We start from the raw sequence: 13,107 nt of genomic DNA on the forward strand, positions 1-13,107 counted from the left end.
ATTTCGGTATATCTATTTAATATATTTGAATTCCAATTTTTTAACTTTGATTAATAAATTTTGAGATTACTCATCCATTGGACGGGCCTGAACACTAGTATTAATATAAGAGAAGAGATCACTTATAGCATATGGAAACTTATTATAATTACAACGTAATGATTTTTTATTTAAATTATATGGCTATTTATTTTCCCGTGTTTTAAAAGTAGAAAATTTTAAATTCTAAATTGCGATTAAAATGACAGTTGAGAGATGTACATTAGAGACGCATTACATGCCAGTTCAACAATATTAATACCAATTAATTGCTTGATCTTTTAATCATTAGTATTTTTGTAATATAATAATAACACTCAAAAAGGATCTGAAAATTGACGACATATTAGGTATTTAATGAATTCTTTTGACCATTTATACTTAAAACATAAAGTCTAACAAACTTACTTTGTTTTATTTATAAAAATGATCAAAAGTTTGATATAACATGAAATTTTGTTTATAATGATAGCATGTTACCCGTGCGATGCGGCGGTGTTTGTGACGGTGACTGTTTGTGGTAGAAACAGCGTCGACGGGTATAAATAATTGATGCAAAAGTAATTGATGTAAAAAGTTAATGTAGATATTTTTGAAAAGATAAATAATTAATAGTGTAATATAATAATTAAAGGCATTTTGGATATTTTCTCCCGTGTAACTTTCAGCATGGAGGCTATTCTTTTTATAATATAGTATAGATAATGAACAATACTCTTAACTTAAATAAATAAACTAACACACCGTAAAAAAAATATATTAAAGTAAAATAAATAAACAACAAGTTTATATCCATTGAAAATCATTATGTAAATTTTCTTACATCAAACTTATCATGATTTAAAAATCATGATCTTGTCATATCTGTAATACTTTAATATTTGTTTTATACTCGTAATAAAAAACCTCCACCCCCTTCCTCCCCCCTTGCCCTCTCTCTATAATATATATATATATATATATATAGATCCAGAGAAAAAGTTCTTAAAGAGAGAAAGGAGAGAAGATTCGTTTTTTTTTTTAGCTTGTTGTTTTGATTTTTTTTTTCCTTTTATTCAACTTTTTATTCTTTCTTTAATTAATTCAATGTAAAAAAATTTTTTTAAAAATAAATAAAAATAAAAAATTTCTAACCCGAGTTAGTGAGTCATAAATGTAAGGGTACGGTATGGGCTTCACCCTTAAGGATATTAATAAGGGGTAGCTAGTGGGAGTGATAGGTCATAGGGGTGATCGGTGATAACCTAACGGGCTTCGCCCTTAGCTATTATGGCTCCGTCATAAGCCGAGAGACTTCGCTTATAGCTTACGGCTACGCCCTTTAAAAAAAAATATATTTTTAAAATTTTTTTATATAGAATACGTTAATTAAAGAGAGAATGAAAAATGTGAAAAAAAGTTCAAAAAACAAGTTAAAAAAAAATCAAAAACGAACCTTCTCACCCTTCTCTTATTAAGGTGCCTTCTCATTTGATCTCTATCATATATATATATATCGGGAAATGATGACATGTGAAAAAATAAGGGACAAAATTAAGAAGTTAGTAATATCACATGTCGTCTTCTTAATGTATTAGAAAGCTTATTAGGTTATTTAATTAGAAAGATTTATCATTTTTCATACATATCTAAAGCAAATTCAGTGAAGGGCAATGTTTGTATCCCATGTTTCATGCCTACTTAGAGTTATCCTGTAACGAGTTTATTTTATCGTTTTGAAAAGCCCAACATTGAATAATTGAGGTCTATTTATACAAGTATTGAATTATAAAAATTGATTATTACTAATCATAATATACTCGCAATGTGTAGTGATGCATAATTTCTAAAATAATGATAGATTAAATTTAAATATTTATAAACCACAAACACCAAGGGGTGATGATATACGATGGCCAGCTTTTTTGACCATTATTTTTGAATTGTATAACACATGAATATATAAAATTTATATCTATCATTTGTTTATCGGGTGTCTAAAGAAAGTGAGATATAAATGGCAGACTATAGATAGAGATATCAGATATCAATCAAAACTTAAAGTACTAAATTTAAAAATCTTTACTCAAATGCTTTAGGGTGTGTTTGATTGAAAACTATAAGAATGAATTTACATTCGCATTAAATTTGTTTAGTTAATTGTTTTAAAATTACCCCATGGTCTTGGTTATTAGTTGTTCCTTAAGAACTAAAATTATATCTTTTAAAGTAATTACATTTTTGTTCCTTCACGTTGACAGGAATTCCGTTATTATTCTTAAGTGAATTAATTATAAAAAAAACCCTGAAGTTGGAATTTTTTTTAGTTTTTACTTGGCAACCAAACCCTGTTAAGTAAGGGGCAAATTTGTCATTTTGCCCTCCTTCTTTTTCCATACTCAAACACCATCCCAATATAACTCTCAAATCCACAAAACTTTGAATATGAAAAATCAAATCTACTTTTTCTTCCTCTTTTCTATCTCTAAACTACAAATAAGGGAATTTTTCTTCCTTATTTTCTATCTCTAAACTACAAACAAGAGAAGAAGGGAAAAATGGCTCTAATGAATGAATGATGAGCTAATCAAAATGACTATGTTGTCTAAAATTATATTGATCAATATTTTACTATGTTATGGCTCATTATACTTTTCAGTGATTGTTTGGTAAAAACTTAGGGCGCGTTTAATTGTGGAAAATATTTTCAAGAATTCCACTTCTAATTTTTTAAAAAATGAAAGGAGTTTTCCACCTCTAAAAAACAAATGAAAATCTTGAAAACGCGTTTAAAAATAAAAAATGTAAACCAATTTGAGGTTTTGAAAATTTAGAATGGAAAATGAAAAGTGGAAAACAATAAGCATGTGTTTTTTAATTTTCAATAGAAAAATGGAAAACACTATTTTTAAGTTTTCATGGAAAACTTTCTAGAAATTGAAATTTGAACGCGTATCATGTTTTCTATATTTTCTTAAAGATGAAAATGGAAAATATGAAAGTTTTCTTGAACTAAACGCACCCTTATTGTCAGAGTCGGCTCATTAGTTGTAGAGGGTTAGGCATGGGCCTATGGCCCCCAACGTTTAAGGCCCCTAAATTTTAGTTTTTTGGGTTAGGCATACATTGAGCTTCTTTTTTAAAGCATCTTTATTTAAAAATTAGAATTACAAAGAGCCTCTCCCATCTTTTTGTGAACATGAACGGCTTTAACTCTTTCCAAACATCATCACTTTTTCTTAAAATCTAAGATACTTTTACAATTGAATATTGTATTTTGAAGTACTTACCATTAGAGATGCATCAAAGTTTGTGGTTAGTAACTTAATATCACTTGTTTCTTTGTTTTTTACTTACTAGAAATGCATGTAAATTTGTTGTGTATTGTATTTGTAGCTACTTGAAGCACATTGTAAGTACTGTTTCTCTCAATCCTAATGGGGCAATTATATAAAACGACTTTTCGGGTCAAACCTTAAAACCTACTATACTTAATTTTGTATGTCAATGAACTAGGTCTCCAAATTGGTCCAGCCTAAGGCCCCAAAAAATGTTAAGCCGACCCTGCTTATTGTCCAAGTTTATTTTGTATGTATATATTAAGAAGATATATTAGAAAGATAATGTTGGGTTGAACGATAATGTCCAGTGGTGTTTTAGTATGAAAGAAGAATGAGTGAAAAACGATGAATTTGTTCTTCACTTAACATATCAAATAGACAGAGTTTGGTTAAATGTTAAAAAAATTGACCAACTTCAGAGTTTTTTCCTGTTAATCCAACTAAGAGCAATAATTGAAATCCTAACAACTTGAATGAGAAAAAAAAATTAATTTACTCTACCTTCTAAATATATAACCTCAATTAGTCAATTTTATTTTGTTTTCTAAAATCCTAAGACATATTCACATCCTAAATTCTCTATTTAAAATATGTATACACATACACATACTATATATAAAAACACACACATACATTTACATCTTTAGTAGACTTTCCTCTTAATAGAAAGACTTAAATTCTGTAACATGTCACATTTTGTTTGAACTAGGAACCTTCTTTTAATTCCTCCCCATTTCTTCCTTTCCTTTCAAAACAATCAAAAAATTAAACACATAAATGGGAAAAACATTAAGGTGGTTTAAGGGATTGTTTGGTTTAAAGAAAGAATCGAAATCCGGAGAACGGAAAGACAAGGTTCCGTCATGCATTGGTCGTCGTTCACGTCGAAACCCCGTCACTTCTCCGCCATTGAAACAAGGTTGTTACAACATTAATGAGCAAAACAGACGTGCCATCGCAGTTGCCGCAGCCACTACAGCTGCTGCTGATGCAGCCGTCGCTGCTGCCCAGGCCGCCGTTGCATTCGTCAGGTTGACTAGTCAGAATCGGTTTGTCACCACCGTGGCGGATCGTGAGAATTCAGCCGCTATCAAAATTCAAACTCATTTTCGTGGGTATTTGGTAATTATTAATACGAGTAACTTTATGTTTATTGATTAAAATTGTTTATTGTTATTATTTTTTCTAATGTTTAAGTTATAGATTGGCTATATATTTTTTGTTTTGATCTAATGTAGATATTAATGAACCCCAAAAATATCAATCTAATTCATTTACTTTCAAATTAATGTGTTTCAAATATAAGTATTGAAAAAAAATAGCAAACGCATCAGGTAACATACATTCAAATCGTATTCCAATATTAAAAAAAAAGAAGCCTAATGACTAGTTATTACGAAGACTAATCAAATAACGACATGTCATCATTAAAAATCTTTTGTGTAGAAAACAATTTATTGTATGTTGAAATTGGGGGAAAATAATCAGATTTGATTATAACTTCAAAACCAAACACTACTAAAAATGTTTCTGGATTGTGTCAAAACATAATAAGCAGTTTTGAGAAGCTATACCATAATTAGGACCTAATTTTGATTGGGTAAAAATTAAAATTTAATTTGACAGTCAAAAAAAGCACTGAAGGCATTGAAATCTCTAGTGAAGCTTCAAGCAGTCGTAAGAGGTTTTCTAGTGAGGAAAAAAACAGTTGAGACTTTGCACGGAATGGAAGCTCTATTTAGAGCAAGATCGAATGTTTATGCGCACAAGTTTCGTCTTCAAGAGGATAAATTTCATTCCAAAAGATCACTCGTAAGTTTGTACCCAATTCCCTCGATTTAAATAATTATATGTTTGTCCCATTATATGTATGTCAATTCGGGGGTTTTGCATGCCAAAATTGATAAATTACACATTCAAAATCACTTTGGATTGTTTACAAATTTCTTAACAAAGAGGTCAAGTTTTACCTTCTAAAACAGCGTAATTTATTGATGGTAACCGGTCATTTTAGCCTTGAGCTGAAACAATATAAGTTTTAAATGCAAAACTATTTGCATATATATGCTTTTGGTCGGTTTGACCATTGTAGTGTATATCTTTTAATTTGACTTTTTTGGTTGACAATTTACAACCTAAACTAGTCAATGTGATCCTTACACATGGACAGTGTGAAGACTATTGATTTGAAGTAATTTTACTTTTGATGTGGTATTTTATTTATTTTGTAGAAGAAGGCTAGTGAGGGAAGGAGTAGAAGGACTTCATCTTCTTATCCAATTCCTATTGATGGAAGGTCTAACCTTATTGATGTGCAACCTAACCTGTCCAAATCAAGATTGTTAAGGGCAAACACATGGGCTTGGTCTGCAGAATCGAATACCCAAACCCCGTCCCCACTTTTTGTTAACCCACATCGTCTTTCAGTTCCCGGTTTTCCAAACTATTATGATTACGAGCCTCGCTTCTCTACAACCCACAACACCCCTCGTTTCGCCTACTCTTGTGGGCCAAACATGTACAAGTCTATCTACAATGACCTTTCTAAGGATGACTCATACACGGGCAACCCGAGTTACATGTCGAAAACCGAGTCTTTTAGGGCCAAGGCTAGGTCCAAGAGTGCACCAAAGCAAAGACCAGATTACGGGCTTGGGCCCAAAAGGAGAGCCAGTCTTCCTGAGGTGGAATGTGGGCCAATAATGGAAAAGTCAAAGTCACCATCACTTCTAGAAATTAGTAGTTTTAAGAATTGTGTAATGAGAAAGATTGGAAAGTCCCCAAAAGTCTAAAGGAGGTGAGTAGGAAAAAGAGTTTTATTTTTGGCAGTTGGAGGAATTTTAAAGGAAAGATAGAAGAAATTTGGGCAATTTGAGTTGAAATCAACATCAAATGTGACACTTAGTTATGAACTTAAAGACATGATATGATTTTAATATTTTTTAAACCTGAATGTGGTGTGCCTGTGCAATTTTATATGACATACTTTCATGTTACTGATAATGATTATGATTTAATTATAATGGTTTTTTATCATTTGGTTTGAAATTTGAATAGTATCCATCAATAATTAATTATGGAAAAGCATCAACATCTAATCTGGTATATGGATGTATTTTCTATATGTATGATCAATAGAAGTTGGACTTGGTAAACAACATCAAGTTCAATCAATATAGGTGATATACACTTTCAAAAACGAACGTATTTTTTTTTAAAAGGTCCAAAAAAAAAAAACCCATTAATCATAGACAGGTATTAATACGAAAAAAACACTCAAAATTAAATTAATATTCAAAGCATTTCTATAGTATGGCACGAAATTTTGACTTTATTAATTATTACCAGAAAATGGCCAAGTGAAGGAGACCCATTTGAACTTTAGGCCTTGTTCAATATACTCAATACTACGGCTTCTATTCTTTTAGGCATTGATCATCTACATTAATAAGTCATATGTCCGCGTAATGCGACAACAATGGTGGTGGTGGGGGCGACAATGGTGATAAATGTAAAGGTAATTGATGTTATTATAAATACTGAGTGATTTATGTTATAATTATTTCATTAAGAGTATTATAGGTACATTATGTTGAAATGTTTAAATTAATGAATAAAAGAGATGAGTATTTTTAGGTATTTCAATTCTTTAATTGAAATTTTAAGAAAGAGGTTGTTGCTTTATTAACGCTCTGTTCAAATTTATTCACTATTAGCAATGACCCGAGATCCTTTTTGCTTTTTAGAACTTAGTCTTGGTTATGCTTGTTTTGTAGATCTTGTATATTCAATTTTGTTGTGACTACAGTTTTCATTGTCTCTCTGTGAGTATCAATTCAATCAGCTTAGTTGCTCGGTGTGAGATGGATTCAAAGTTTTCATACCCCATTTGTCAACAAAGCATATGTCATGATCATAGAATGTCATGTTCTAAATGAAAACAGAGCTCAAATCAAGCCTATATGAGTAAAAAATATTGGTAATATACAACAATGTTATATTCAAAACAAACACTTGCTCAATCTCAATCTTACATGACATAATCAGAAAATGTCATGTTCTTCAAACAAAAACGACACTCAAATCAATCTTAACATTCTCTAAGTAACATTTATTTCAATCCAACACTCATTCTACCTTAAGCAACCCTCACCTCCTACAAAATGGCGCTAAAATTCGCATGAGAAGGACATATGAGGGTCCAAAATCCAAATCCTAACATATTTGTTCTGTTTCAGGTGAACTTTCGACTTGTTAGAAGCTAAAAGATTAATATCATAACCGACATGGTCGATTTGGTATCTGAATCACCTTCCTTAGCGCAGAGATTACTTTAGATAAACAAAAGTAGAAAAGTTATGGACAAAATATATACAAAAAAAAGATGAAGAACATGTCACAGTTTGATCCATTCAGAACCATCAATGAAGCTAAGTGAGAGAAAAGGCTTGGCTTCCTCATCAGTGAGTTCTCTTGACCATGACACTCTCCCTGCAAATGTTGCCCCTGGTCCACTACATTTATATTGTCCATAATACACGGTCCTGCAATATACATATATATCATATCATATGTTAAACAAAGTTATACTCGTATGTAAATAAGAACACAATTCTACATTTACTTACATTATTCTTTCAATAAGATGGTTCATTTTTTAATATTTTGAAGAATGGATAGATGTATATTTAAACACATCTACACGATTGTAAAAATGAAAATGTGAAAGATATGTATATATTCTCTAAACCTTAGGTACAAGCTAAAAAAGAAACATATCTTTTTTTGTTGGGATACAATATCATAATCCTTAGTTTTTGCACGCGTGCCCTATAGCTTATGTGGTACTCACTTTTGCATTATAATTCAACAAACCTAAGCTTACTAGCTTAAAAAAAAACCCAAACAATACAAAAAAGGTGGCGATACATAAAAAGAAAATTGAACCACCGCCCATTCCATCACCCAATTACCCACTTCAAAAGGCAATGTACCTTACCAATTTGGTGTATATCTATATATACACACACTATAGTATATATTATACTCACTCCACTAAAGAAGCATCGGCCACTAAACTTGGTCTAGAAATGGAACTTACATTTCACGATTAGGGTCACCCCAATTGTACCAGCCTTTAGGGATAATAATGTTATCCATGTAAGTATAGGCAAAGACAACTCTAGAGAAGGGACCCCATGCTCTACCAAGGTAAAGTGCACCCGACCCGGTCACCTTACATCTCAAGAAAGAGAACCCTGTGTCTTCTAGCAAACTACTTCTTCCTTGTGCCGTTACTGCTCCTGTTACAGGTGCTATTGCGTGCACTTGACACCCCTGTTTAGTCATATATATCACCAAATGTTACAACATTGATAAAAAAAAACCTGTTTCGTGCTTTGTTAGTTGTAATGTCTTAATTAAGTTAAATTAAGTGAAATTTGAGTATAATCTTTATACAATTTTTTATTAAGTGCATATCTTAATTTAGAGTTTAGTCTATAGTCAAAAAGCTGAAGTATGCTAAATAAAATAAGTAAAAACATCCTTTTGTAAGTAAAACCCAAATGGGTATTCACAGGGGAGTGATATATCTACAACAAATTTTAGTTTTCTACAGCAATAAGTGTTTTACACGGTTGTACACTACGCAGTAAAATATATATTTTTGTTGTAGATGGCTCAAAGATGTTGTAGATATATCACTCCCCGTATCCATAACATAAGGCTATCTCCAATGGAGGTGCCCTTAGGTGCCATTGGATATCCTTTGCCGTTAAAGCTTGTCCAAAACTAAGGACTTTTAGAAGGATGCCCTTATTTAAGGGCATGTCCTTACTTGTCCTTACCTAATATATTTTTGTTTTTAGTGGAGGTAAAAGGATATGTAAGGATGTTTATATGGTTGAAGATAAAATTATAAGATTTTGAAGGATTTTTAAGAATGTATAAGGATTTGTAAGGATATGATGTGACAGCTCAAGACGCCTAAGGACGTCCTTAGTATTGAAGATAGCCTAAGAAATTTTTTTGGGGTGTGGTCCAATGTGGGCCCATAGAAGCAAACTGGACCTAGAGAATTTAATTTGGACTGAAAAGGGCTTGTGGGTCAGTTGGTCTTGTTTGGTGGAACTTTGATGACCAGATATGAAAATCATGTAAAAAATATAGATAATCCGTCTATCATCGATTATGAAACCGGGTCCACCGATTGATTTCTTGACGAACATAAGAAAAGATGAATCATATAATAATTATGATCAAAGTAACATGTTTTGAGATTGGAAAGTAATGCATTAAAAAGATTTATAAAACAAACCTCAAATAGAGAAAGACCATTGCCAAAAATAAAGTCCACAGAGCCTTCAATATAACACTCCTTGTAATAATGCCTACCCAATTGATCATAAAGTGTATCTTGTGCACCCAAAAATTTACACCCGACAAATGCACCCGTGTCAGCTGAAATCCTAAATGCCACGGCTTGCTTCCCTACCGCCCCGGGTCGTGGCACTGGTGTCGTGTTCTGTATCCATTGCATATTTGTACGTATATTTAAACTTTCTGAATCAATCTCGTTTTTTGTCGCTTTAAACGTCACGATAATTAATGTGAAGTGTCTAGTGTAGGCAAGAACTTTGTTACCTGAAATGTGATGTTTTTGGCTATGAAATAAGGTGAATTGACTGCAAAAGTGGCTGAGCCATAGGTGCCAAGGGGATGGCCGTTGGGTCCAATGGTTTGAGCCGTGTCACCCCATTGCACAATTGTTTTGTCAGCACCTGCCCCTTCTATAGTTATGAATGATTTTAGTGGAGGTATATTTACCTTCTCCCTATGTATAATACAAAAATAAACACAAAAACTGAATGAACATAAATTAAAGATGATCATTAAGTATTTAGTTAGCTTTTTATTACTGTATAAGTTAGTTGTGTGTAACTCCAAATGTATGTATATCTATTTTCCCGACAGAGAGCATAATTTATTTTAAAAAATGGAAGAAAAAGTACAAAAAGAAATGAAAAGAATAATGTTGACTAAAAGTCTCACATTTATTTATTGGAGATAATTTTACTCCGTATTTGACAATTAATAGTTTTACTTTTTCTTACAAACGGGTTGTGTGTGCAAAAAGTATCTTATTTTACAAAAATATATACAAATAAAGTTCGGTCATAAAAAATACTTTAGGATTAGGAGTCGTGATTTCAAATTGCTTTTCATAAAATTAATAGTACCACATTCTAATTAAGAAACTTTAATTCATATGAAACTCAGGAGAATTGATGCATGGCATTAATTTATTTTTTTATGTTTCATATGTCATTAATCTACAAGATTTATTATGTAAAGCCTTTCTTCTTTCATATAAAATGAAGCTTATAGTGTTTAAACTTGAGACATATATATATATATATATATATATTTTCAAGAACCCAAGCCCGTCAACCATCAAGGATTCTTGTGATCTTAAACAACTTAACTTAGTTTATTTATACGGTATCGATAATAATAGCTTTATGGGTTGTCGTTAGCATGCATGAAAAAGTTATATTGTCACCATAAAATTCAAAATGTAAGTTTTGATACGAAATTAAGGTATAATTCTTGTATGCACGCTAATGATAATCCTTAAGGTTATAATTACTATTTTCTGATTTTATATTGATCAATTTTAAAATAATTAATAAATACTCGTTTTTATTTAGAAATAGACATTGCCCAAGATACTCATAAAGGTAATCATGTTTGTCTTTATAGAATTTATGCATGTATTACAAAAATCCCACGACAAATAAAAACAGGAAAAATTTATGTGCCATTTTTGTTTCTTCATCAATCTCCGTCAAATCTTCACCTTAGTGATTAATGAAACTTTTGTCGTCTATTTAACAAAAATAATCTATGTAATTTTGGGCTTCCGATTTTTTATACTTAGGACTGGATTTTTTTGAATCGATATAAGCACACGTAGTAAGAAATTATGCATAAAAAGAATTTCCTAGAAATATTAATCGTTGTGTACAACACTTATCCTTAGAAAAATACTTTAGTGAAAGCTCATGTGAATTCTTGGTCACAATTGTCCATAACAGAACAATTTTGACCTCACGGTCTCTAGATTATCCTATCTAGCTAACTATTTGATTATTGGTCACAATTTCCACAAACTTATAAATTAAAAACATGAGAAGTAACAACTTACTTGTAAACTCCTGCATGAACTCTGATAACAACTCTAACCATGTTTATGAAAGGGAGAGAGTCAATAGCTTGTTGAATGGTCGTAAAATCTCCCGTAGCCGGATTCCGGTCAACGGTGAGTGTATAGGAAGGGAAAAGCTTGTTTTTGGCAGTGGAGAATACAGAATGCCTTAAAGCTCCAACAAAATTGACCCATTTCATGAATTGTTGTTCCGAGTATTGGCTTTGTGTCAAATTTACTCCTAATTGCTTCCATGTGTTTCTTTTTGGCTTCAATCCTTTGGAATGACCAAATGCTTGTGTACTAAAATCTAACACAAGCAAAAGAATGATCAATAGAGAGCAAATGTGCACAAATTTTGCCATGAAAATGTAAAGTGGAAAATGGGCAATGTAAACCCAAAGAAAAAAAAATAGAAGAATGTTGGAGGTTGCAAGACAAATGAATTTATGTTTGGATTTGTGGTGAGGGGTTTATGTATGCATTTATTGAACTATTGATGGAATATGATAATCAAAAACTGGGGTATAAGTAGTTGTTTGCATAGTTATAAAAAAAATATGTGTTCCCCCTGTTTAAAAGCTTGTGTGTTGTGATGTATAATAGATAACTGTATATATTTTCACAATGTCACAGGCCGAACATAATATTTTGTACTCATAGTGATGGAAAGAATATAATTATTGTGGCATATAACGTTACGTAAATGGCAAAAAATAATCAAAAGAATCAAAAATAACTAAGAGTAAACGTGACAAAGACAATGAAAGCTAGATCAACTGCTGGAGTCATCTCTGTTTTTACACCGGGTCATGAGTTCGACTCTTTAGAGTGACATGTCCTGGGGGTATTTCTTTCAAATCACATGTAACGGTTTATGCTATACATCTCACAGTCTAGAGTTCGTATAGCCGTACTGGGCTTCCCCTGACGTCGAATACCAACTGACTATTAAAAAAAAATGTGACAAATTTCAACATGGATCAAACAGGTTTTGTAGCTTTTGTAATGTTAGACTTATCAAATTCCAAAACGGCAATTAATCAATTAATTAACAACGGCATTACAAGTCGATTATAAATTTAATTTCGTTAATTAAAGTCCAAACTAGTTACCATTAGTTATTATACATACGAAAGTGATTATCGAAAGTGATTATCTATCCTTAATTCATAATCACTTTATGTTTACAAGTATGAATTGGACTTGATAATCACCTACCTTAGAATGTGAGTGAGAGATGATTGAATAATGAATCACGGGTGTTGCAACTGACATTTATGCAATCACAGGGGTGAATTTTAGGCCACAACTCACAAGTACACCTATTCATTATACATATTTAATTTTAATAAAGGTACCATGATTAATTATCATACCATGATTAATAATCATAACTTAATTATTTTGATATTATTATTAGTATATTATAGCTCAGTGGTTGAACATCAGCTTTATATGTCGGAGGTCTCGAGTTTGAGACCTGAGAAAGACATTTGAGAAAATTTCACAATAAAGTACTCCAGTGCAGCAGGTTTG

General features: G+C 31.6%; 2 protein-coding genes across 2 annotated transcripts; one reads left to right on the plus strand and one right to left on the minus strand.

Moving 5' to 3' along the window:
• The first annotated feature begins 4,058 nt into the window (after window positions 1-4,058).
• Window positions 4,059-6,337, plus strand: LOC122598344 (protein IQ-domain 26-like). The gene is made up of 3 exons (XM_043770936.1): window positions 4,059-4,481; window positions 4,986-5,171; window positions 5,591-6,337. Exons 1-3 carry the CDS (start codon window positions 4,137-4,139, stop codon window positions 6,149-6,151), a joined length of 1,092 nt encoding a protein of 363 aa, XP_043626871.1. The 5' UTR covers window positions 4,059-4,136; the 3' UTR covers window positions 6,152-6,337.
• Window positions 6,338-7,335: 998 nt separating this feature from the next.
• Window positions 7,336-12,127, minus strand: LOC122598177 (probable pectinesterase 53). Its single transcript, XM_043770776.1, has 5 exons — window positions 11,569-12,127; window positions 10,005-10,194; window positions 9,679-9,885; window positions 8,461-8,696; window positions 7,336-7,903 (listed from the first exon to the last, which is right to left on the minus strand). Exons 1-5 carry the CDS (start codon window positions 11,931-11,933, stop codon window positions 7,756-7,758), a joined length of 1,146 nt encoding a protein of 381 aa, XP_043626711.1. The 5' UTR covers window positions 11,934-12,127; the 3' UTR covers window positions 7,336-7,755.
• Window positions 12,128-13,107: the final 980 nt, after the last annotated feature.

This window comes from Erigeron canadensis, chromosome 4 (genome assembly GCF_010389155.1).
Source record: "Erigeron canadensis isolate Cc75 chromosome 4, C_canadensis_v1, whole genome shotgun sequence".
NCBI lineage: Eukaryota > Viridiplantae > Streptophyta > Magnoliopsida > Asterales > Asteraceae > Erigeron > Erigeron canadensis.